Source organism: Elephas maximus, chromosome 5 (genome assembly GCF_024166365.1).
Source record: "Elephas maximus indicus isolate mEleMax1 chromosome 5, mEleMax1 primary haplotype, whole genome shotgun sequence".
In the NCBI taxonomy this organism is placed as follows: domain Eukaryota; kingdom Metazoa; phylum Chordata; class Mammalia; order Proboscidea; family Elephantidae; genus Elephas; species Elephas maximus.
The window spans coordinates 92,013,343-92,038,455 of NC_064823.1; the positions used below are offsets into that span (position 1 = coordinate 92,013,343).

Consider the following 25,113-nt stretch of genomic DNA (forward strand, 5'->3'; position numbering starts at 1 on the left):
TTGAGCTCTTTAACCTGTTTCTACAGATGTAGTTGATCTAATAATTGTATAATCTGCCCAGTGAGGTCATGTGCATGGTCTTCGATTGCGTTGTTGAAAAACAAGTATTTCCAATGAATCATTCGTTGGTCTTACAGAATTTTACCAGGTGATATCCAGTATGGTTTCCATCTCCAAGGCTGGATTTTTCAACTGTTGGTCCTTTTTATTTTGTTCCTAACTTTCGCATTTCAATTACCAGTAATTATTAGTGCATCTTGATTGCACATTTGATCAATTTCAGACTGCAGCAGTTTGTAAAAATCTTCAGTTTCTTCATCTTTGGCATTCGTGGTTGGTGGGTAAATTTGAATAATAGTCACATTAACTGGTCTTATGCATGCAAGAGTTTCTACATGTACAATTCAGTGACATTCATTACATTCTTCCTTAGAGGTCTTCCTTAGAGCTGTATGCATGTACTGATTGCATTGTACTTCAGGATAGATCTCAAAATGTTCTTTCTGAAGATGAATGCATCACTGTTCCTTTGTTGTTCCCTGTTATCTAGTGCATATGTAACAGAAATACTACAAATGCATGATTTATTTATTTATGATTTATTCTCTCACAGTCTAGGAGGCTAGAAGTCTGAATTCAGGGTACCAGCTCCAGGGGAAGGTTGTCTGTCTGTCGTTTGTGGGGAAGGGCATCAATCTTCCCCTAGTCTAGGAGCATCTAGATTGAGCCCTGTTTCATTAACATAACTGCCGCTAATCCCACCTCATTAACATCATAGAGGTCAAATTTACAACACATCAGATTGCAAAATGGTGTCGATCACACAAAACTGGGAATTGTGGCTTAGTTTGCACACATTTTTTGGGGACAATTCAATCCATAACAGCGGCATAGTAAAGCATGTAATTGTCAGATTTAGAATGGCCAATACCAGTTCATTTCAGCTTACTCATGCCTCAGATATTGATCTTCAAGGGTTCCATTTCATTTTTGTCAACTTCCAATTTTCCTTGATGCATACTTTGTACATTCCATGTTCCAATTACTAATGGACGTTTGCCTTTGTTTCTTCTTCTTCTGAGTTGTGCCATGTCAGTAAATGAAAGTCCCGAAGGCTTTACTCCATCTGCATCATTAAAGTCAACCCGACTTTGAGGAGGCAACTATTCCTCAATTAAAGTATTTTGAGTCTCTTCTAACCTGAGGGTCTCATCTTCCATCAGTTTATCGGACAATGTTGCTATCCATAAGGTTTTTATTGGCTAATTTTTGAAAGTAGATCACTGGGCTTTTCTTATGGATCTGTCTTAGTCTGGAAGTTCTGCAGAAGCCTGACCACCATGTGTAATCCTGCTGGTATTTGAAATACCGATGACATAGCCTCCAGTATCATAGCAACATGCAAGCCACCGTAGTACAACAAACTGACCGAAGGGTGATTACAGACGATAATATCCATATTATGGGAACTGTGTATACATGTGTGTACCTGTGTGCATATGCATATATGAATGGTTCTACTCTAAATCCTAAGTAAATGAGGACTTCACTATCTGATCTGATTGGATCATGCATACGAGACACTTATACAGTGTTGGCAGTTGAAAACCTTTATTATTATTTATAGAAGGTAAACAGTAAACAACAAGAACAGATTTCTTAGAGAAAGCAAATAGTAAACATCAGGAACAGATCTGAAATGAACCGGTCCCCTCCATCCCTGTGGATACCCTACTTACTGTCATAGAGAAGGAACCCATTTACCCTTTCCAAGTTACCCATGTCCATTTCTGTATCACAGGATGGGCATGCCATGGATCAGATATCAGCAGGTGTCTCTCTCAGCTGCTGTGTTGTCTGCTCAGGTCAGGTGTGGGATGACTGTGTTTCTTCTGACTCTCTCTCTCTCTTTCTCTATCTCTGTGGCTTTTCTTAGCTGGGTCTGGCCTCCTGTGCTTACTGGTCCAGCTCTCAGCTAGCAGCTTTGGGACAGCCCTGGGCTAGTACTAGGGTTAGGCTGGCCTTAGAACAGCTCTTGAGGCAAAACTTCTACGGGCAACTTCTGTACGGTGTATGCCCAAGTATCTGCTCTGTTGGCAACCCCAACAGCTGGAGGTGCCCAGCTGTGTTGGTGACATCCTGCCTGGAGGTGTCCAGCTCTGCTCCATCGGCCAACTAGCCCACTACCCCTGACTTCTGTGTGGGCCGACTCTGCCCCACTGCTGCTGTCTGCTGGTCTCGTGATTTCCTCAGCTCATACTGCTGCTGCCATTTCTCTGCTGTTTGGCTCTGCTGTGTTGCTGCCAGTGCTTTTGGTATTTGGTGTTGCCAGCTCGATGTTACTGCCCTTGATCTGTATTATAGCTCTTACAGGAGGTTGTCAGTGCAGGGTCCCGTAACCAAAGAATGTGTTCCTCTCCTGGCTCTCATGGATCAGGAAGCCCCAGAAACCTCTGTGAGATTGGTCACTTGTATAGGAAAACTCTTCAGGCAGGTAATAAGGTGACCAATCCCTGTAAACTGCTTATGCAGATAGTAAACCGAACAATTTTCTACAAGCCTTTTATGTGGATAGCAAACCAAACAATCCTTTGCAAGATTTTGGGAGAATTATAAACCCAGGGCCTGAATGGCTGCGTTAAAGAAACCCATTGCACCTCACTACTGTATTATTGTGCAAATAACATACATGTTTTATGTTTTTTTGCCAACACCCCCCCAGCCTCATAAGTGCTATGCTATTGTTTTTTACATGTTACTGTAAAAAGAAGAAATTAGCATAGCACGGTCATGAAAATATCTGGGGGGTGGGGTGATTGGCAGAAAAAAGCACACCATGCACGTTATTTACGTAAAGATGCTGGTATGTCAGTCAGATTTCTTGTTTGACAGCTAGTCTAGAACATATATTGGTGACCTGTGTTCTAATACTGACTTCGCATTATCACCTTTGGTAAGTCATTTGATCTGTCTGGGTCTCAGTTTCCTTATGCATAAATTAGGGATAGCAGGGCTGTATTTATACTGTGTAATATATATATTTTTTAATATATATACCTGTCCAGCCGTTTATGGTGTCTTGGGGTGATTTCTAGGCTTGAATTTTATAATAGTGACCTGTGTTCTGTTATTAAACCAAAAAAAAAAAAAAAAAAAAAACAAACCCAGTGGCTTGCAAGAGGCAGGTCACTTGATCTATCTGAATCTCAGTTTTCTAATCTGTAAAATGAAAAGTTAGGATTCAGTTAATGGTTTTTAACCAAATTTGCACAACAGGATCATCTGAATTACCCTAGAACATCTTATTCAGTTGGTTTGGCAGAAGTATCCAAGTGTGTGTATTTCTACAAAGCTACAAAGATAATTTCATGCATATATCTGTTTAGAGTTATTGAATTAGTTGATTTCTGTGATCATTCTTTTATAAAATGCTATGATGAATGACCTCTTAATGCATATGGCTCATAATCTTAAGTTAATTCATATATAGTATTTTTCAAATTCTCTCAAGAGTGATAGATCAGGTGTCAGCAAACTACAGCATACTGTTTGGCTGCCTATTTTTGGAAATGCAATTTCATTGAAATGCAACCTTGCCAATTTATTTATGTATTATCTTTGGTTGTTTTCAAGTTACAGTGGCATAGTTGAGTAGTTGTGACGAGACCATATGGCCTGTAAACCTAAAGGCCCTATAAGCAAAAGTTTGCCAAAATGCATGTCAAATTTTATACTGACTCAAGTTCAGGCATCCTTCAATGTGAATGGTTAAACACTGAACACTACTCAGCAATAAAAAGAAATGAGCTATTGATACATGTAACAACTTGACTGAATCTCCAGAGAATTATGCTGAGTGAAAAAAGCCAGTGCAAAAGGCTACATACTATATGATTCTATTTATACAACATTTTTCAAATGATACAGTTTTAGAAATAGAGGACAGATTAGTGGTTAGGAATGAGAGAGAGGGAGGAGGTGAGATAGAGAAGTTGGTGTTGGTTATAAAATGGCAACAGAGAGATCTTTGTGGTGATAGAACCCATTCCGTGTCTTGACTGGTGGTGGATATATGAACCTATTGTTTTTATTAGGTATTTACAACACTGCGTGGTCCTGTGCCATCCTCACAATCATTGCTATTTTTGAGCCCATCCTTGCAGCCGCTCTGTCAGTCCATCTTATTGAGGACCTTCCTATAAAAAAAAAATATTTGCACAGAACTAAGTACACACACACACAGACACACAATTACAGCTAAAACAGAGGAGGTCTGAATAATAAGACCGGTGGATTGTGTCAATGTCAGTATATTTGTTGTGATATTGTACTATAGTTTTTCAGACGTCACCATTGGGGGAAACTGGATAAAGTATACAAAGAATCTCTCTCTCTATTTCTTACAGCGGCATGTGAATCTACGATCATCTCAATATATTTTTTAATTAAAAATTTTTTATTCATAAACTGTTAAGATTAGTGATACTGAATTAAAAGTACAACTTGAGAACTTGTATGAAAGAGTATGTTTCTAGGAAAAGTTAGCACTTGTAACTGTGGAGTCTTTTAAAAGAAAAATTTCAGGACTGATTGGATTTGTTTAAAAAATGTTCTTGTTGAAATACCAAAACCAAAACCAAACCCAGTGCTATCGAGTCGATTCCAACTCATAGCGACCCTATAGGACAGAGTAGAACTGCCCCATAGAGTTTCCAAGGAGCGCCTGGTGTATTCAAACTGTGTTGAAATACATCAGAGTCTAAAACAATTTTAGACATGGCTGTTCAATCACCGAATATTATTATTAATGTAGATAATGACATACTACTTCATATACTTTCCTGGGAACTATTGGATCCTCATCTACTTGTGCTTTTTTCAAATAGTAATGGTAGTATTTTTCCTACTAAGTAATATTCCATAATAAGGAGAGATGGAAGTTTCAGAGTAGATGGTAACATAAATACCAAGTATCTTCTGGAAATGAAATGTTACATTTTTCTTTCTTTCCACTTAATTAGGGCACCTGACATTAATGTGGAGCAAGGCAAGAATATACTGGAAATCTTACAAGACTGTTTTGAAGAAAAAAGTAAGGCTTCATTTTTATATGGACTTTGAGGATTGAAATGGATAAAAATGTAAATTTGTCACGTTAATTAATGTCAAATGCAGCAAATATGTTCTAGTATTTAAACATGTAAAATATTTTCCCCCAAATTTTGAATGCATATGCAATTCCTTCTGTACTTTCATGTACCTTCTAGTACACTGAAGATAATTGTGGCAAAAATGTCATCCCTTTTAGTTCACACTAAATTATTATAGTCTGGAGGTCCTTAAATAATTACACAAAAGAGAAAATATATCATAGAAATAATTGTGCAAAATTGTTGGAATTACTGGAGAGTTTGAGATACTTTTGGTGATTTGCATGCCTTTCTAAGGAAGTGGGGAATTATGGAAAAAGTGCTAGTCAGCATTGGAAAGTATTGGAATAGGAGAATAGGCCAATCAGATAAGGACTGATGATGGAAGACCATCTCTTCTGTAAAAATCTCTGAAAGAAGAGCGGACACATACTTCTAGAATTTTGTTTGCTTTTCTCATTTCTTAAGGTCTTCAAGGAACATTTGAATACTGAATTGATGTCTGTACTTCATTTAAGGTAAATGTGTTGAAAGAAATGAACAGACTTCTTCACATGTCATACAGGGCTACTTTTAATTGTAACCGATAGACATTACACCATATTTGATTTTTTAAAATTTTATTCTTTTAGGTCTTGCCAATGATTTTAGCACAGATTCTACAAAATCAGTGCCGTGTTCAACACCCAAAATAAAAGACACTTGCATTCAGTCACCAAGCAAAGAGGTAAGTCAAAAGAGGGGAACTAGTAGGTTTAGTATTTTAATGAATGAAGTTAAATACAGTATACCAAACCAAACCCACTGCTGTCGAGTCAATTCCTATTCATAGCGACCCTATAGGACAGAGTAGAGCTGCCCCACAGGGTTTCCAAGGAGCACCTGGTGGATTTGAACTGCTGACCTTTTGATTAGCAACTATAGCTCTTAACCACTATGCCACCAGGGCATCATGCACAGTATAGTATATATTTTAATTCAGTTGTCTGTAAGCCTGATTCTTAAAAGGGAATCCAGTGTTTCCATTGGCTTTCGATAAAGTTTGGAGGTATTTTTTTTGAAAATTTTGGTTTGACATTTCCTGTGTTTGAAATTGGGAGTCTGGGAATTAGAATTATCAATTTGTAACATGATCATCTTACACGTTTCCTAAAATAATATTTAAATTAGGTTTTTAGAAAAGTGGGCAGCTATTGAAGTTCCCGACTAGGTTGACAAGTTTGGTTATTTTCTGAAAACTGAAGGTACTCCATTGCTGTCCAGGGAAATCAGTCTCTATTGATTATGTGTCTTAAGAGCATAGATTGACTTAACTATATAAAATAACAGACTTTGAAATAGTTCTTAAAGCCAATGATCTAAGGCAAATTATTAAAAAACAATACTAATTAGAATCCCATAGTGCTAGAAATAGCATTCACTGAAAACTTGTAATTAAACAGGTAATTCAACATATATAGACTTTTTGTTCTAAGAAATGAGGACAGAGCCTTTTTTTCAGGATTGAGATGCTTTCTTTAACCTATAATGTGATAAATTACATTGATTTGAAAGCTAAATCAACTTTGTTTCCTGGAATAAACTTGTCTTGGTCATAAAGTACTAACCTCTTATAAATATTGATTATGTTTGCTAATAGTTTGTTTAAAATGTTTGTATGTGTGTTCATGAATAAGATTATTTTGTTTTTAGTTTTCAAAGTGTTCTCATAGAGCTTGAGTAACAATCGTATGCTAGAGGTTTCTCTTCTAGGTAGGATGTAATAGATCTCAGTAGGTCAACACTGCTGCTGCAAAAACCAGTTAAAGAAACAAACAACAACAACAAAAAGCAAACGAATCATATTTTTAAAGACATGGGGGAACTGTGAAAGCAACAAGGACTAAAAATGACTTTAAATTCCAAAGAGGAAAGAAACCTAGAAGATGAACTAACAATTGGCCATTTTCTTTCCTGAGTTGTCTGTGTATAAGTTTTTCATCATTTCAAATTACGTATGTTTCCATCTTTTTGCTGTTGTGAATAATGCTGCAGTGAACATGGGTGTGCATACGCCTATTTTTGTCATAGCTCCTATTTCTCTAGGATATATTCCTAGGAGTGGGATTGCTGGATCATAAGCTATTGCTATTTCTAGCTTTTTAAGGAGGCACTGTATCATCTTCCATAGTGGTTGTACCATTTTACATTCCCACCAGCAGTGTGTAAGAGTTTCAGTCTCTTGGCAACCTCTCCAACGTTAATTTTTTTCTGTAACGTTGGAGTGAGATGGTATCTTATAGTTTTGATTTGCGTTTCTCTAATGGCTGATAATCCTGAACATTTCTTCACGTATTTTTTAGCTGCCTGGGTGTCTTCTCTGGTGAAGTGTCTGTTCATATCCTTTGCCCATTTTTTGATTGGATTATTTGTCTTTTTTCTTACTGAGACATTGAAGTATTTTATAGATTTTAGAGATTAGACCCTTGTCAGATATGTCATAGCCAAAGTTTTTTCCCAGTCTGTAGGTTTTCTTTTTACCCTTCTGGTGAAGTCTTGATGAGCATAAGTGTTTAATTTTTGGGAGCTCCCAATTATCCAGCTTATCTTCTGATGTTTGTGCATTGTTGGTTATGGTTTGTATTCTCTGTATGCCATGCATTAGGGCCTCTAGTGTTGTCCCTAGTTTTTCGTCCATGTTTTGATCATTTTAGGTTTTCTATTTTGACCTTTGATCGGTTTTGAGTTAGTTTTTGTGTGTGGAGTGAGGTATGGGTCCTGTTTTATTTTTTTACAGCTGGACATCCAGCTTCGCCAGTATGATTTGTTAAAAAGACTGCCTTTTCCCAATTTAATGGACTTTGCTCCTTTGTCAAAGATCAGCTGACCATAGGTGAATAGATTTACATCTGGATTCTTGATTCTGTTTCATTAGTCTGTGTGTCTGTTGTTATACCAGTACCAGCCTGTTTTGACTACTGTGGCTGTATAGTAGGTTCTCAGATCAGGTAGCGTGAGGCCTCCTACTTTGTTCTTTTCCTTCAGTAATGCTTTACTTGTCTGGGACCTCTTTCCTATCCACATAAAGTTGGTGATTTGTTTTTCCATCTCATTAAAGAATGTTGTTGGAATTTGGTTTGGGATTACGTTATATCTATAGATCACTTTGAGTAGAAATGACATTTTCACAATGTTGAGTCATCTTATCCATGAACTTGGAATGTTTTTCCATTTATGTAGGTCTCTTCTGTTTTTTTTGCAATAGTGTTTTGTAGTTTTCTTTGTATAGGTCTTTTATATCTCTGGTTAGATTTATACCTAAGTATTTTATCTTTTTAGGGGCTATTATAAATGGCATTGTTTTCCCGATTTCCTTTTCGAAGTTCTCTTTGTTGGTGTATAGGAATTCAACTGATGTTTTGTACGTTAATCTTGTATCCTGCTACCCTGCTGAATCTTTCTATTAGTTCCAGTAGTTTTCTTGTGGAATCTTTGGGGTTCTCTATGTATAGGATCATATCAGCTGCAAATAGGGGTAGTTTCACTTCTTTTACAATTTGGATGCCCTTTATTTATTTATTTATTTTTGCCATATTGCTCTAGCTAGGACTTGCAGCACAGTGTTAAATAAGAGTGATAATAAAGGTCATCCTTGTCTTGTTCTCGTTCTTACGGAGAATGCTTTCAGCCTCTCTCTGTTGAGAATGATGTTAGCTCCTGGTTTTGTATAACCCACCACTACCCCACTGCCTTACCCCTTTATTATGTTGAAGAATTTCACTTCTATTTTCACTAGCATATCTGTCAGTTTGTTGTACTGTGGGGGCTTGTGTGTTGCTGTGATGCTGGTATGAAGCTATGCCACCAGTATTCAAATACCAGAAGGGACACCCATGGCAGGCAGGTTTCAGCTGAGCTTTTAGTCTAAGACAGACTAGGAAGAAGGACCTGGTGGTCTACTTCTGAAAAGAATTAGCCAGTGAAAACTTCATGAATAGCAGCGGAACATTGCCTGGTATAGTGTGGGAAGATGAGTCCCTCAGGTTGGAAGGCATTCAAAAGACAACTGGGGAGGAGCTACCAACTCAATGTAGAGTCAATCTAAATGACGTGGATGGAGTCAAGATTTCAAGACCTTCCTTTGCTGATGTGGCGTGACTCAAAAGGAGAAGAAACAGCTGCAAACATCCATTAATAATTAGAATGTGGAATTTATGAAGTGTGAATCTAGGAAAATTGGAAATTATCAAAAATGAAATGGAACACATAAAGTTTGTTATCCTAGGCATTAGTGAGCTGAAATGGACTGGTATTATCCATTCTGAATCAGACAATCATAAGGTCTCCTATGCCGGAAATGACAAGTTGAAGAGGAATGACATTGCTTTCATTCATTGTCAAAAAGAACATTTCAAGATCTATCCTAAAGTACAACGCCGTCAGTGATAGGATACTAGCCATATACTTATAAGGAAGACAAGCTAATATGACTGTTATTCAAATTTACCCACCAACCACTAAGGCCAAAGATGAAAAAATTGAAGATTTTTACCAACTTCTGCAGTCCGAAATTGATTGAACATGCAATCAGAATGCATTGATAATTACCGGTGATTGGAATGTGAAACTGGAAACAAAAACTAAGGATTAGTAGTTGGAAAATATGGTCTTGGTGATAGAAACGATGTCAGTGATTGCGTGATACAATTAGCAAGACAATGACTTCTTCTTTGCAGATACCTTTTTTCAACAACATAAACGGCAACTATACATGTGGACCTCGCTGGATGGAATACGTAGGAATCAAATCGACTACATCTGTGGAAAAAGATGATGGAAAAGCTCAATATCATCAGTCAGAACAAGGCCGGGGCCGACTTTGGATGAGACCATCTGTTGCTCATATGCAAGTTGAGGCTGAAGCAAAAGAAAATTAGAACAAGTCCATTAGAACCAAAGTACAACCTTGAGTATATCCCACCTGAATTTAGAGACCATCTCAAGAATAGATTTGACGCATTGAACACTAATGACCACATATCAGATGAGTTGTGGCATGACATCAAGGACATCATACATGAAGAAAGAAAAGACCAAAGGGAATGTAAGTAGAGACTCTGAAACTTGCTCTTAAACATAGAGTAGCTAAAGTGAAAGGAAGGAATGATGAAGTAAAAAGCTGAAGATTTCAAAGGGCTGCTTGAGAAGACAAAGTAAAGTGTTACAATGGCATGTGCAAAGACCTGGCCTTATAAAACCAAAAGGGAAGAACACGCTTGGCATTTCTCAAACTGAAATAACTGAAGAAAAAATTCAAGCCTCGAGTTGCACTATTAAAGGATTCTATGGGAAAATATTAAACCAAGCAGGAAGCATCAAAAGAAGATGGAAAGAATACACGGAGTCACTGTACCAAAAAGAATTGGTTGATGTTCATCTGTTTCAGAAGGTGGCATATGATCAAGAACCGACGGTACTGAAGGAAGAGTTCCAAGCTGCACTGAAGACATTGGCAAAAAAAAAAAGACTTCAGGAACTGATGACATACTAGTTGAGATGTTTCAAAAAACAGATGCAGTGCTGGAAGCACTTACTCGACTATGCCAAGAAATTTGGAAGACAGCTACCTGTCCAACCAACTAGAAGAGATCCGTATTAGTACCCATTCTAAAGAAAGGTGATCCAACAGAATGTGGAAATTATCAGACAATATCACTACTATCACACACAAGTAAAATTTTGCTGAAGATCATTCAGAAGTGGCTACAGCAGTACCTCAGAAGGGGACTGTCAGAAATTCAAGCTGGATTCAGAAGAGGACGTGGAACCAGGGATATCACTGCTCATGTCAGATAATCCTGGCTGAAAGCAGAGACTGCCGGAAAGAAGTTTACTTGTGTTTTAGTGACTTTGTAAAAGCAGTAAACTCTGCGGATCATAACAAATTATGGATAACGTTGCAAAGAATGGGAATCACAGAACACTTAGTTGTGTTCACGAGGAACCTGTACATAGATCAAGAGGCAGTCGTTTGACCAGAATAAGGGGATGCTGTGTGGTTTAAAGTAAGGAAAGGTGTGCGTCAGTGTTATATTCTTTAGTCATACTTAGTATGTATGGTGAGCAAACAGTCTGAGAAGCTGAACTATATGAAGAAGAACAGGGCATCAGAGTTGGAGGAAGACTCATTAACAACCTGCAGTATGCAGATGATACAACCTTATTTGCTGAAAATGAAGGGGACTTGCAGCACTTAATGTTGAAGATCGAAGACCAAACAGCCTTCAGTATGGATTACACCTCAACATAAAGAAAACAAAAATCCTCATAACTGGGCCAATAAGCAACATCATGATAAACAGAAAAGATTGAAGTTGTCAAGGATTTCATTTTTCTTGAATCCACAATCAACACCCAAGGAAGCAGCAGTCAGGTAATCAAAGGACAATACTACATTGGGCAGATCTGCTGCGAGAGACCTCTTTAAGGTGTTAAAAAGTGAAGATGTCACCTTGAAGATTAAGGATCTCCTGATCCAAGCCATGATGTTTCGCATATGCACATGAAAGCTGGACAGTGAGTAAGTAAGATCAAAGAAGAATTGATGCCTTTGAATTGTGGTGTTGATGAAGAATGTTGAATATACCATGCACTGCCAAAAGAATGAATAGTCTGTCTTGGAAGAAGTACAGCCAGAATGCTCCTTAGAAGCAAGGATGGTGAGACTACATCTCACACAGTTTGGACGTGTTATCGGGAGGGGTCAGTCCCTGGAGATGGACATCATGCTTGGTAAAATAGAGGGTCAGAGAGAAAGAGGAAGACACTCAAAGATGGATTGATACAGTGACTGCAGCAGTGGGCTCAAGCATAACGATTGTGAGAGTGGCACAGGACCGCGCAGTGTTTCATTTTGTTGTACATACTGTTGCTATGAGTCAGAACCGACTCCATGACAGCTAACAACAACATTCCTATTTTATTGAGAGTTTTTTAGCAGGAATGTATGTTGGGCTTTATCAAATGCCCTTTCTATGTTGATTGAGATGATCATGCTCTTAGCAGCCTTATAAAAAATCACTTGACCATAGATGTGTGATTATTTTAGACTCTCAATTGTATTCAGTTGGTCTATGTATCTGTTGTTATACCAGTACCAGGCTGTTTTGATTACTGTAACTGTATAATATGTTTTAAAATCAGGACGTATGAGTCCTCCTACTTTGTTCTCTTTTAATATTGCTTTGGCTATTTGGGGCATATGAATTTGAGAATTGGTTTTTCCATTTCTATACAGAAAGCTTTGGAATTTTGTCAGGATTGCATTGAATTTATAGATTGCTTTGGGTAGTATTGACATCTTAACAATATTAAGTCTCCAGTCCCATGAAGGCAGAACATCTTTCCATTTATTTAAGTCTTCTTTAATCTCTTTGAGCAGTTTTTTTTTTTTTTAATAATCTTCACTGTATAAATCCTTCACATTCCTGATTGAATTTATTCCTAGGTTTTTTATTCTCCTAGATGCTATTGTAAATGAATTTGTTTCCCTAATTTCTCTTTCAGATTTCTCATTGCTGATGTATAGAAGCCCAACTAATTTTTGTTTACTTTATACCCTGCGGCTTTGTTAAACTCCTCTATTAGCTCAAGTTTTCTTGCGCACTCTGGGATTTTCTCTGTATAGGATCATGTCATCCACAAATAATTTTACTTTTTTTCCAATCTGTCTCCTTCATATTTGAAGGATGATTTCACTGGAATTCTAGATTGGTGTTTATTTTCATTTAGCAGTTTACTCCACTGTTTTCTTGTTTGTGTGGTTTCTGGACAAAATGTTGCTGTAATTATTATTCTTGTTCCTGTATAGGTTAGGTGTTTTTTCCTTTTCTGACTCATTTCAAGAGTTTGTTTGTTTTTGGTTTTCTGCAGTTTGAATACACATAGGTGTAGTTTTTTTGGGTGTTTATCATGTTTTGTGTTCTGTATGATTCTTTATCTATGGTTTGGTGTTTGTCGTTATTTTGGAAAATTCTGTCATTATTTCAAATATTCTTCTGTTCTTTTTTCTTGTATTTCAAATACACATTCGTTGCACTTTTTGTAATTTTTGACTCTCAAGCTAGTGGACATTCAGCCTCCAGCAATTTTTCGGTAACTGTTTAAATGTTGCTACGAGTTACTGACGCTTGGGGGTTATTTTCCTGGTAAGCTGTGATTCTCTGTATTTGCCTGTGTGTTCAGTTTCCAGGGTGGTTGTTTGCCTTATAACCTTCATTTAATAATGGGTTTAAGAAGAGTTGTTGGTTTTCAGTTTATTTAGCTATTTTCCTGACGTGAGGATGGGAACGACAACCTCCAAACTCTTTGATTCCCTGGCAAAGGTTGGAAGGTGAGGGGCTCTATGGTTCTTACTGCTTCTTATACACATTTTTCATAACCCTTCTGTTTGTGGGCTCCACCTGTACTCCTTTTAGTGGTAACTTGTACCTCTAATTACTGAGCCTTTATAGATTGTGGCAGTTTGAATCTGTCTGCTTTGGGGCTTTCTCCACTGCTAGGCTATTTCAGTTTTCTCTGGTGTGAGAAGTTAGTTGCTACTAATCTGCTTTCCAAGTTGAAGAAGCTTGTCGCTATCTCTCTTCTACCTTCATTTCTCTTTTCTTTCTTTCTGTCTTCTTCTCGCCTTACACTTCTTTTTTCTTTTAATATTTTATTCTGTTTTAGGTGGAAGTTTACACAAGTTAGGTTCCCATTTTACAGTTTTTATACAAATTGTTCCATGACATTGGTTATGTTTTTCACAATGTGTCAACATTCTCATTGTTTCTATTCAGTTTGTTTTGTTTACATTAATCTTACTTCCCTGTCCCTCCTTATCCTCTCATCTTTGTTGTAGGGTAAATGTTGACCCTTGGTCTCTTGATTGTACACAGGAGAATTACTCACAGGTGGTAATTGTTTATTTTATAAGCCAATCTAATATTTAGATGAAGGGTGACCACCAGGAACGGCTTCAATTCCAAATTCAAAGGGTATCTTAGGGTGATAGTCACTCGGGGTTCCTCTAGTCTTTATTGATCCCATAAGCCTGGCCTTCTTTAGGAATTTGAGTTTTGTTCTGTGTTTTTCTCCCTTTCTCTCCAGGGCCTTCTTCCATGTCCCTGGTCAGAATGGTTGGTAGTGGTAGCCAGGCACCATCTAGTTCTTCTTGTCTCAGGCTAAATGAGGCCGTGGTTCATGTTGGCTGTTAGTCTTGTGGGCTAGTTACTTCTTTGAGTCTGGTTTTCTTCATTTTGTTCTAGATGAGTACAATAGTTGTATCTTAGTTGGCCACTTTCAAGCTTTTAAAGACTCCAGTCGATACTCACCAAACTAGAATGTAAAACATTATCTTTACGATCTATGTTATGTCAGTTGACCGAGTTGTCCCACGAGACTATGGTTCCAAGCCTTCAAACCTAGTAAACCAGTCCTGCGAGGTGTTTGGTTATGTCTGGGAAGTATCCGTAACTATGCCCTCTATATGGTTTATTATATATATAAATATATATGCAGCACACATAAATATGTATATACATAGCCTAAAGATACACCTATACATGCGCACCCATATACTCACATGCGCCTTCCTAAACATGTATGTACATATATATCTGTGTAACCATACACGTTTTTTTTTTTGGTTATTATTGTTGCAAAATTATATAACATTTACCAGAATTGTCCCTTACATACTTCTTAGTGTCTTCATTTACCTTGGATGGGTTGTGCAGACTTCACTCACACTGGGTATTGCCTTCCATATCTCCCAAAATAACAAGTATCTGGTACCTAGAAAGTGATTTCCTCTCACCCCTTCCATCCGTGGTAACCATGAAAGAACGTTACTTTCTGTGTGTATACCTTTTCTTGACCTTTTATAAAAGTGAGACCGTACAATATTTGTCCTTTTGTGATTATTTCACTCAGCATAAGGTCTTCCAGATTCATCATGTTACAAGATGTTTAATGGACTCATCATTATTCTTTATAATTGCATAGCATTCCATTGTACCTATGTACCACAATTTGTTTATTTGTTGATGGACAGGTTGTTTCCATGTTTTTGCTATTGTGTATAATGCTGCAGTGAACATAGGTGTGCACATGTCTATTCTTGTCACTGTTATTATAGCTCTAGGATATATACCTAGGAGTAGGGTTGCTGAATCTTTAGATATTTCTAACTTTTTGAGGAAGCACCATGCCATTTTCCAAAGTGGTTGTACGATTTTACAATCCCACCAGCAGTGTATAAGAGTTCCAGTCCCCCAACAACCTTGCCAGCATTTGTTGTTTTTTTTTTTTTGTTTGGATCAGTGCCATTTCTGCGGCGGTGAGGTGGAATCTTATTGTAGTCTTGATTTGCATCTCTCTGATGGCTAATGATGGCGAGCGTTATTTCATATTATCTGCCTGAATGAATGTTGTCTTTGGTGCAATGTCTGTTCATGTCCTTTGGGCTTAAATGTTTTTAAAATCTCTTAATCATTAAGAGAGACAGTGATTAAATGAAAGCCTGCCTTTGTTTCTTTATGGAATTTAATTCCATAGATTGTATTATACATTGATTGGCATTTTTTATATGAATTATAGCTCCATTATTCATTCCTCAGTACATTTTTAGGTTGTTTACATCTAGTAGTGTTAGTGATGCACTGCGCATCCTTACTTATGTTTGCTTGTGCACGTGTTTTAAACTGCATTCCTCTAGGATGTGCACATTTGAAATGAAATTACTAAATATTGTCAGATTTTTCTGCAAAATGATTTGTCAATTTTCCTTCCCACTTTCAGTGTCTGAATGAGATTTTCCTTTTCTAGATTTTAAAAATTTATGCCTTTAAGTATTTTATGCTTAGAAAAGAGCATATATAGTTCATGCAAGATATTAAAAATAATATAGATGAACACCCTTGTACCCATCGTTCGGTGTAAAAAACAATACATTTGAAGCCCCTTTGTCTATGTATGTGTGTGCAGTATAGGTATCTGTGTGCCCCTTTCTCGTCCTATCTTTCTCCTTCTTCCATCTGTGTATAGGTAACCCTATTTTGAATTTCATGTTCACCACTTTCGTCCTTTACTTTATAGTTTTATCACATATGTGTTGCCATTTGTCAGCACTTCTGATGCCACTTATGTCAGATCCCATGTTTGGTGCTTCACTAGAAGGATTCATGCAACTGAGCAAATAGTTGACTCATGGCTGAGATTTATTATAGGCACATAATCAGGATAAACAGCCAGATTGATAATGGAAAAAGACGCATCAGGCAAAGTCTGGAGGAATCCATATACAGGCTTCCTGTACTCTTCCCCAAAGGGGCCACACAGTACACTCCTTGCATTTAGCCGTGAAACACAGTCGCATGAGCATATTGTTGTTTCTGCCCAGGTAAACTCGTTGAAGACTCATCCTGTTTTTATTGAAGGTTAGTCATTTAGGCATCCTCTGCCCACCAAAATTCCAGACTCCTCAAAGGAAAGGAGATACTCACTATAAATCACATTGTTTCTACAGTCTAAGCAGGCTGACACAGCAGATGTAACCTCACTGATTGCTAAAGATGGCATATTCTGAAAGCCAAGCTCCGGATGTTAGCCCTGCAAGCATGCTCTTTAAATGATCAGGCCTGCTATGTTAACTCTCTCCTGCATAAGGTGAATCCCTAAATAACTATACTGTTTTACATATCTTCAGATCTATTATATATTTTACATAAATGAGATTATTCTATACTTTGGCAACTTCTTTTTTTTTTGGTCAACATAATCTTTCGTGCATGTTGCTGTGGCTTATTCATTTTCACTGTTGTATATATGATATGATATTCTGTTATTTGACTGTGTCACAGCTTATTTATTTGGTCTCCTGTTGGTAGTTTTTTTGCTGTTCAGAGCTGCATTGTTTCCGTTATATACCATTTCTACTTTACTAAAAAAAAAAAAAAAAAAATCGGTGCTGTATAGTGCCAAATTGTTTTCCTAAGTAGTCATTTCAGTTTACAGCTTTACCAGCTAGGTTGTTGTTTTTAAATCCTTTTTTTTCCTCATTTTAAAAACAAATGTGTGTAGTCAGAATTGATAATTTTAATAAAGTAGAGCTAGCTAACATTGTATTTTTCCTATGTTCAGCACCAGAAATCCCGTCCAAAGTTGCTTCCAGCTTCTTCAAGAAAGAAAGAAGGCTTCATTGTGGAACCAAATGAAGAGGTCAGCAAATCAGGTTAGTAGCATTCCCATGGTTGTTGTTTGCTAGATATCTTTAAAAGATTAGAAATGTGAAAAGTGGCACATATGTTGGTTTGAGTGACAAGGTCAGGGTCAGTTTAGGCAGAATTATGACATGGATGAAGTTGATTTTGATTCTCTTTCAAGTCCATGGCCAGTGTCCTTTTCTCTCTTCTCCTATTGCCCCATTTCTTTCTTCAGTTGTATGTGCTGCTACTTTTTAAAGATTTCTTCGTTTGCGTTTTTCACATTACAGAAGTATTCCATCTGAGGCAACAGAGCCAAAGATTTAAAAGAGAAAGCTAATTATTACTCCCATCATCCTGCTGAGGTAACCTTTGAATCTGCCTATACCTCCGCTGGTACTCATAAATGAAAACATATATATGCACTCACACATGTGTGTATACTTTTAGAAGAGGCTATAATTTTCTGTCTCACCAGCAATGTTTGAATGTACTTTATAACCTGATAGACTATTTACTATTCTTTGTTTTTTCCAGTCTGATAGATATTAAGTGATCTATCCTCATTGTTACTTTAGTGTCATGGAGTTGGAGCACTGTTTTATAAGTTTACTGACTACTTGAATTTGCTTTTTTTTTTTTAAACCTTTTTGCAATTTATATTTCATACATAGTTCACTCCAGATGAGGGTTTATAATTCGTATGCAACTCATTGTCAATTCATTGATTCTTGCCTGTTTGCAGTTCCTCAGTGCTTTCCTCTGTTCCCTGATTCAGTTCCTCAAAGCCGAGTACCTTTTACTTATTGTATTTCTTGTTGTATTTGTGGGGGAGAATTGGAATGGTGGTCTGTTTACACTGCCATCTTCCCAGAATCTTGAATTTGCTTGTATCTGCAATGTCTGTTCATATTGTTTGCCTATTTGTGGTATTTTTGGGTCAGTTTGTAAGAGATCTTTAAATTGAATTTTTTTTTTTAACCATCTGAAATTTGTGTAACAGATATTTTTCAAAATTTATCCCTTGGAATAAAGGAATAAATATTGCATTATTTGACCATATCACAATTTATTTATTCACTCTCCAGTCAGTAAATACTTTTTTGCTGTTCAGAGCAACATTATCTCCATGATAGCTTAAATGCAATTTGGTCTTTGTTAGGTAATGCCCAATTGTTTTCCCAGAGGAGTCATTTCAGTATAACTCTACCAGCTGATTTGTTGTTTTTAAATCCTTTTTTTCATTTTAAAGATAAATGTGTTTAATCAGAATTGGTAACTTGATAAAATAAGATGTAGTATTTTATCTCTTCTATGCTAAGTGCCTGAGGAACCCTGGTAGTGCAGTGGTTAAGCGCTTGGCTGTCAGCCAGAAGTTTCGAGGTTTGAACCCACAAGCCACTCCACAGGAGAAAGATGCGGTGGTCTGCTTCCTTAAAGATTTACAGCCTTGAAAACCCTTTGAGGCAGTTCTACTTTGTCCTGTAAGGTCGCTACGAGTCGAAATCAACTCAGCAGTGGGTTTAGGTTTTTTTTCTTTTTTTTTAAATTTATTCTCAGTGCCAGAAATCTCATGGCCTGATAAAATGAGTTGGGAGGTGTTTCCTATTCTAATTTCTGGGAAGGATTGTGTAAAATTGGTGTTAATTCTTTGTTTGGTATAAATGTCCAATAAAACCATATGGGCCTGGAGATTTCTTTTTTGAGACATTTTGAATTACAAAATACGTTAATTATTATAGGACTATTCAAGTTATCTGTTTCATCTTGTCTGAATTTTGGTAGTTTGTAGATGTTGAGAAATTACTCCGTGTGGGGTAAAGGACTTGGTTTTACCCCACTTGAGGTGGCCTTTGTTGTTGGCTCTGGAGAAATATCTCTTGGAAGAATTGGGTGCCTTGCCTGGGATTTCTCGGCTACACCTGAGAATTTCTATTTTGAGTGGGGTCTGGCCAGACCAGAAAAGACTCAACTGAGACACTCCCAGCTCTAATCTATTACCACAAGGATCATTCTCACCTCCTCCCATTGTTTATTTGTAACTCTGTCTTAAGAGTGAGGAAGTTGGCTCTTACCAGCCATCTTCAATTTACGTGACCTTTTTTTTTATTTCTTTTTTTGTTATTGAGAATATATACCAGGAGAACTTAAACTGGTTCAACAATTTCTACATTACAATTCAGTGATGCTGATTACATGCTTCAAGTTGTGCAACCATTCTCACCCTCTTTTTCTGAATTGTTTCTTCCCCATTAACATAAACTCATTACCCCCTAAGTTTCCTTTTTTTTCAAGTTGCTGTTTTCAGTTTGATCCCATGTAGATCTCTAATTGAGCATAATGCTCAAGGCAGACATTCTTTACTATTTAAGCTAAACTAGTGTTTGGTTTAGAGAAGGCTTCAGGAGATATTTTTGGTTTAGAGATTATCTCAGGTTGGTAGTTTCTGGGCTCATCCAGCCTCCATGGTTCCAGAAAGTCTGAATTCCCTGAGAATATGAAATTCTCTTCCACATTCCCCTCCGTTTGATCAGGATTTTTATGTAGAATCTTTGATCAGATCATTCAGTAATGGTAGCTGGGCACCATCTGTGCTGGTCTTATGGCAAAGGAGGCAGTTATTCATTGAGGCAATCAGCCATGCATTCCATTGCCTTTTTTATTCCTGACTCTCCTTCTTCCTCTGATGTTCTAGGTGAATAGAGATCAATGGTTGTACCTTGGATGGCCACTTGCAAGCTTTTAAGACTCCAGGCACTACACACCTAAGTAGGAGGTCGAACAGAAGCACTAAAAACGGTATTAGGCCAATTAACTGGGATGTCACATGAAACCATGAGTGTAAACTTCAGAACCAAGAAACCAAGTCCCATGAGGTGTTTGGTTGCACATAATGAACAATTTCTTTTGGTTTTCATTTTACATACTCATTTCCATTGTTACTTAGGTCAACACTTTTTCTCCACCCCTTCAGTGAGGTTGTTTTATACATGTATAGTAAATGTAATTAAATTGTTTTGTCACAGTTTACATTCCATCCTGGGATTCCTATAATCTCTGAAAATTTTTTTTTTTTTTTTAATTTCCATGCATTAAAGTGCACTTTTGGTGCTGTAGAGTTTTAGAGTTTTGACAAATGCATGGTGTTATATATCCAAAATTACAGTGTTGTCTTAGGCTGGGTTCTCTAGAGAAGCAAAACTAGTGAAGTGTATAAATACACATATAGATTTATATCAAGAAACTGGGTCATGCAGTTGTAGAGGCTGAAAAGTCCCAAGTCTGTGGGTCAGGCTGAAGGCTTCTCTTGACTCACATAGCTGCGGGGGCTGGCAAACCCAAGATCGACTGGTAAGACGGCTGTTAAGCACTAGTTCCAGTCCCAAGAATCAGAGGTCACATGAACAGGAGCCAGCTGCAGGATTCAGAGTGAGCAAAAGCTATTTTACTGTTTCTGTAGTCTTACCTTTGTCAGAATTCATATATTTGGAATCATACTGGATGTAACCTTTTCAGATTAGCTTTTTGCATTTAGCAGTATACAGTTAAGGTTCAAGTGTCTCTTTTCGGAGCTTGGTGTAGTGCTTTTTTTTTTCTCTTAATTGCTGAACAATATTTTATTGTATGGATTTAACACAGCTTGACAAACCTCTAGCTAGGCTAACTAAGAATAAAAGGACATAAACTACCAACACTCAAGCAAGGAAAAATTCTTCATCTGAGTAGCCTTTTGTTACAGAAATTAAATCAATAACAAGTAACCAGTAAGTAAAGCACCAGGGCCAAATGGCTTCACTGGTGAATTTTACTAAATTTAAGACAGAAGTGATACCAGTTCTTCATAATCTTTTCTAGAAAATAGAAGCAGAGGGGGCACTTCCTAACTTATTACATGAGGCCAACATTATCCTAACATTAAACTATATAAAGACATTACCGGAAAGAAAAACCTCTCAAACACAGATGTAAACATTCTTACCAAAATATTATTATATTTAATTCAACAATGCATAAAAAGGATTATACAGCACAAACAAGTGGGATTTATTGCAGGCATGCAAGGCTGGTTCAGTATTTGAAAATCCATTGTTATCTTCCACATTGAAAAAAAGTTAAAAAAGTGATCATGTCTCTTCATGTAAAAAAATTGACAAAATCTATCACTTATTAATAATAAAATCTCTCAGCAAACTAGTAGTAGAGGGAAACTTCCTCAGCTTGATAAAAAGCCGGTACAAAAAAACCACCATTAACATCATACTTAATGATGAAAATTAGATGTTTTCTCCTTAAGATGGGAAACAAGACAAGGATGTCCACTATCATTACTACTATATACCATTGTATAGGAGTCATAGCTATTCAATAAGATAAGAAAGTGGAAGATACAGATTGGGAAGGGAGAAATAAAGTTTGTCTTTGTTCTCAGATGACGTAATTGTTTATGCAGAAAATCACAAAAAATCAACAAAGCTTCTGGAGCTAATAGTGAGTATAGCATGGCCTCTGGATGCAACATTAATATACAAAAGTCAATTGCTTTTCTATATACCAGCAATGAGCAATTAGAATTTGAAGTTTAGGGGAAAAAAATACTCTTTACAGTTGAACCAACAATAATGAAATACTTAGGTATAAATCTAACAAAATATATTCAAGATCTATAGGCAGAAAACTAAAATTGATGAAAGTAATTGAAGAACATCTAAATAAATGGAGAGCTGTTCCATGTTCATAGATATAAGGCTCAATATATTATTAAGATATCAATTCTTCCTGACGTTATAGTTTCAGCACAATTCCAAAGAAATTCCCAGCAAGCTTTTGTGTAGATATTGACAAACTGATTTTAAAATTTACATGGAATAGCTAAAATAGCTGAAATAATGAAGAAGAAAAACTAAGTAGGAGCACTCGCATGGTCTGATTTCAAGACTTACTGTAAACCTACAGCTATCCAGACCACGTGGTACTGGTAATAAACAGACACATAAATTAATGGAACAGAATAGAGGTCCCAAAAAGAGACCCAGACAGATAGAGTCAATTAACTTTGACAAAAAAAAAAAAACAAAAACCCAACCCATTGCCATAGAGTCGATTCCAACTCATAGTGACCCCATAGGACAGAGTAGAACTGCCCCGTAGAGTTTCCAAGGAGCACCTGGTGGATTGAACTGCTGACCTTTCGGTTAGCAGCTGTAGCTCTTAACCACAACACCACCAGAGTTTCCATTGAATATACCATGGACTGCCAAAAGAACAAATCTGTCTTGGAAGAAATACAGCCAAAGTGCTCCTTAGAAGCAACAATGGTGAGACTGTGTCTTATATACTTTGGACATGTTATCAGGGGGGATCAGTCCCTGGAGAAGAACATCATGCTTGGTAAAGTGAGGGTCAGCAAGAAAGAGGAAGACCCTCAAGGAGATGGGTTGACACAGTGGATGAAACAATGGGTTCAAGCATGAAAACAATTGTTAGGGTGGTGCAGGACTGGGCAGTGTTTCATTCTGTCATATATAGAGTCACTATGAGTCGAACTAACTTGACGACCTCACACAACAACAACATTCCTATTTTATTGAGAATTTTTTTAGCAGGAATGGGTGTTGGACTTTATGAAATGTGTTTTCTGTGTCAGTTGAGATGATCATGTTTTCCTTGTTCTATTTATGTGGTAGATTATGTTAGTTGATTTTCTAATGTTGAACCGTTCTTATATACCTGGTAAAAGTTTTTAATTTTTGTGAGGTTCTATTTATTTTTTTGTCTTTCGCTGTTTGTACTTTTGTTAATATATTAAACAAGAACGAACAAATCTGTTTTGGAAGAAGTAAACCAGAATGCTCCCTAGAAGCAAGGATGGCGAGACTCTGTTTCACAGACTTTGGACATGTTATCAGGAGGAATCAGTCCCTGGGGAAGGACATCATGCTTGGTAAAGTAGAGGGTCAGCAGAAAAGAGGAAGACCCTCAATGAAATGGATTGACACAGTGGCTGCGACAATAAGTTCAAGCATAACAATGATTGTGAAGATGGTGCAGGACAGGTTGTTTTGTTCTGTTGTACATAGGCACCGACTCTATAGCACCTAACAACAACAGAAAATATTTGTGAAACACCTATCTAATAATGAACTAGTACCCAAAACATTCCAAGAACTCTTAAAACTCAGTAAAAAAGCATGAAAACCAATTTAAAAGTATGCAAAGATCTGAATGGACTACTCATCAAAGCAGATGTACAAAGGGCGAATAAACATTAAAAGATGCTCAGCATCATTTGTCTTTAGGGAATTTTAAAACAAAAATAAGATGCCAGTATACACCTATAAGGATGGCTAATATCCCCCCCTAGAATGGTTCTTTTTATGACTGCTATTTCTTTGAGGGTTTCTTTTTTTTTTTCCCCTATTGCTTCAAGAGAATTTGTAATTGATTGCTAAAGCATTTTTATAAAAATGCGTTAAAATCCCTGTCAGGTATTTCCAGCATCTGGTTAATCTCAGTATTGGTGTCTATTGAATCATATTTTTCTATTCAGATTGTAGTTTTCTGTATTTTGGTATAAGGAATGGTTTCAGTTGTATCCTGGACATTTTGGTTGCTATACTAGGAAACACTTGCTCTTATTTAAATATTCTTTTATAGGAGGCCATTTCTCTGTTTTTGCTTTAATGTGTAGGTTCTGGGTTCCTTTTGTGGGTTTTGTTTCCAGTGACAGTTTAGTTTTCAGAGTCATTGCAGTGGTATTTTGGCCTGCTTCATTTTCTGATGCCACTGGAGTTCCAGCTCAGTTCTTGGCTTGTGCCAGCTCGGGTGTTTGGAAAGTGTTCCCCTGACCTGCCTGATGTTCTTGGTCATCTTATGCAGGGGCTGGGGTCAGAAGCTGCTGGGCCTAGGTCTCCTTATGCCACTGGGTAGTAGACAAGAGTGATGCAGGCCTCCTGATTCTGTCCCTTCTGTGGATCAGATTGTTCACTGGTGCCCTGGTTGTGAAATGGGAGCTGGGATGGCCTGGGATGTCACTGCTGCTGGTGGATCAAAATGTCATCTTGGCCTGTAAAACGAGCTGGGAAAGTCAGAGACTTCACTACCGCTGGTAGTTTGGACTGCCTGCTATCCTTGATTATAGAGTAGGAAGAGACTATGTTGGCTCAGGGCTTTACTTCTCTGCTGCTGCTTGTCTGTAGGACTTGCGAAGCAAGGGCTGGAATGGCCCAGGGATTCACTAGTCTGACACTGCAGGTGGATTAGAATACCCGCTGGCCTGTGTTGTAGAGCTGGGGTTGAGGCTCTGCACTAGGTCTCTGTTGAGTTTCTCTTCTCTAGATCCTTTGGCCAGAGAGTGCAGGCTTTTCTTGTGTATGTGTGTGTTCCCTCTATGCCTGTTGCTGTTGGTTCTGGGTTGCAGGCCTCTCTGGTGACCTATGAGAGGGTATATGGGAGAATAAAAAAAAGCCCATGGGACTCGCCACATTTTCGTTCCTGAAGTCTCAGGTTCCTAGCCCATCTGCCTTCTTCCTTCCAGTTTTCAGAGACCAGTTATCATTGATGGATAATTTCTAGGGCACATAGTTGTGTTTAGAGGGGATAAGCTGAGGAAAATGAGTTTATGCCATCTTGTTCCAGAACCACAAACTCTTTTTTGGTTTCATTTAAATTTTTAATCTTTGCTTTTTAAGAGTATGAATATTATCCAGCTAGTCTGTATTTCTTTGATGTTCAAAGGTTAGGGC

General features: G+C 37.4%; 1 protein-coding gene across 1 annotated transcript in view; it reads left to right on the top strand.

Annotated features, from left to right (window-relative positions):
- The window catches only part of CENPC (centromere protein C), a 105,133-nt gene that overhangs the window by 13,677 nt on the left and 66,343 nt on the right, over nucleotides 1-25,113 (top strand). Inside the window, exons 4-6 of the mRNA XM_049885298.1 lie at nucleotides 5,022-5,092; nucleotides 5,783-5,877; nucleotides 17,310-17,400. Coding sequence (XP_049741255.1) covers nucleotides 5,022-5,092; nucleotides 5,783-5,877; nucleotides 17,310-17,400 — 257 coding nt within the window. The remainder of the gene's footprint in view (nucleotides 1-5,021; nucleotides 5,093-5,782; nucleotides 5,878-17,309; nucleotides 17,401-25,113) is intronic.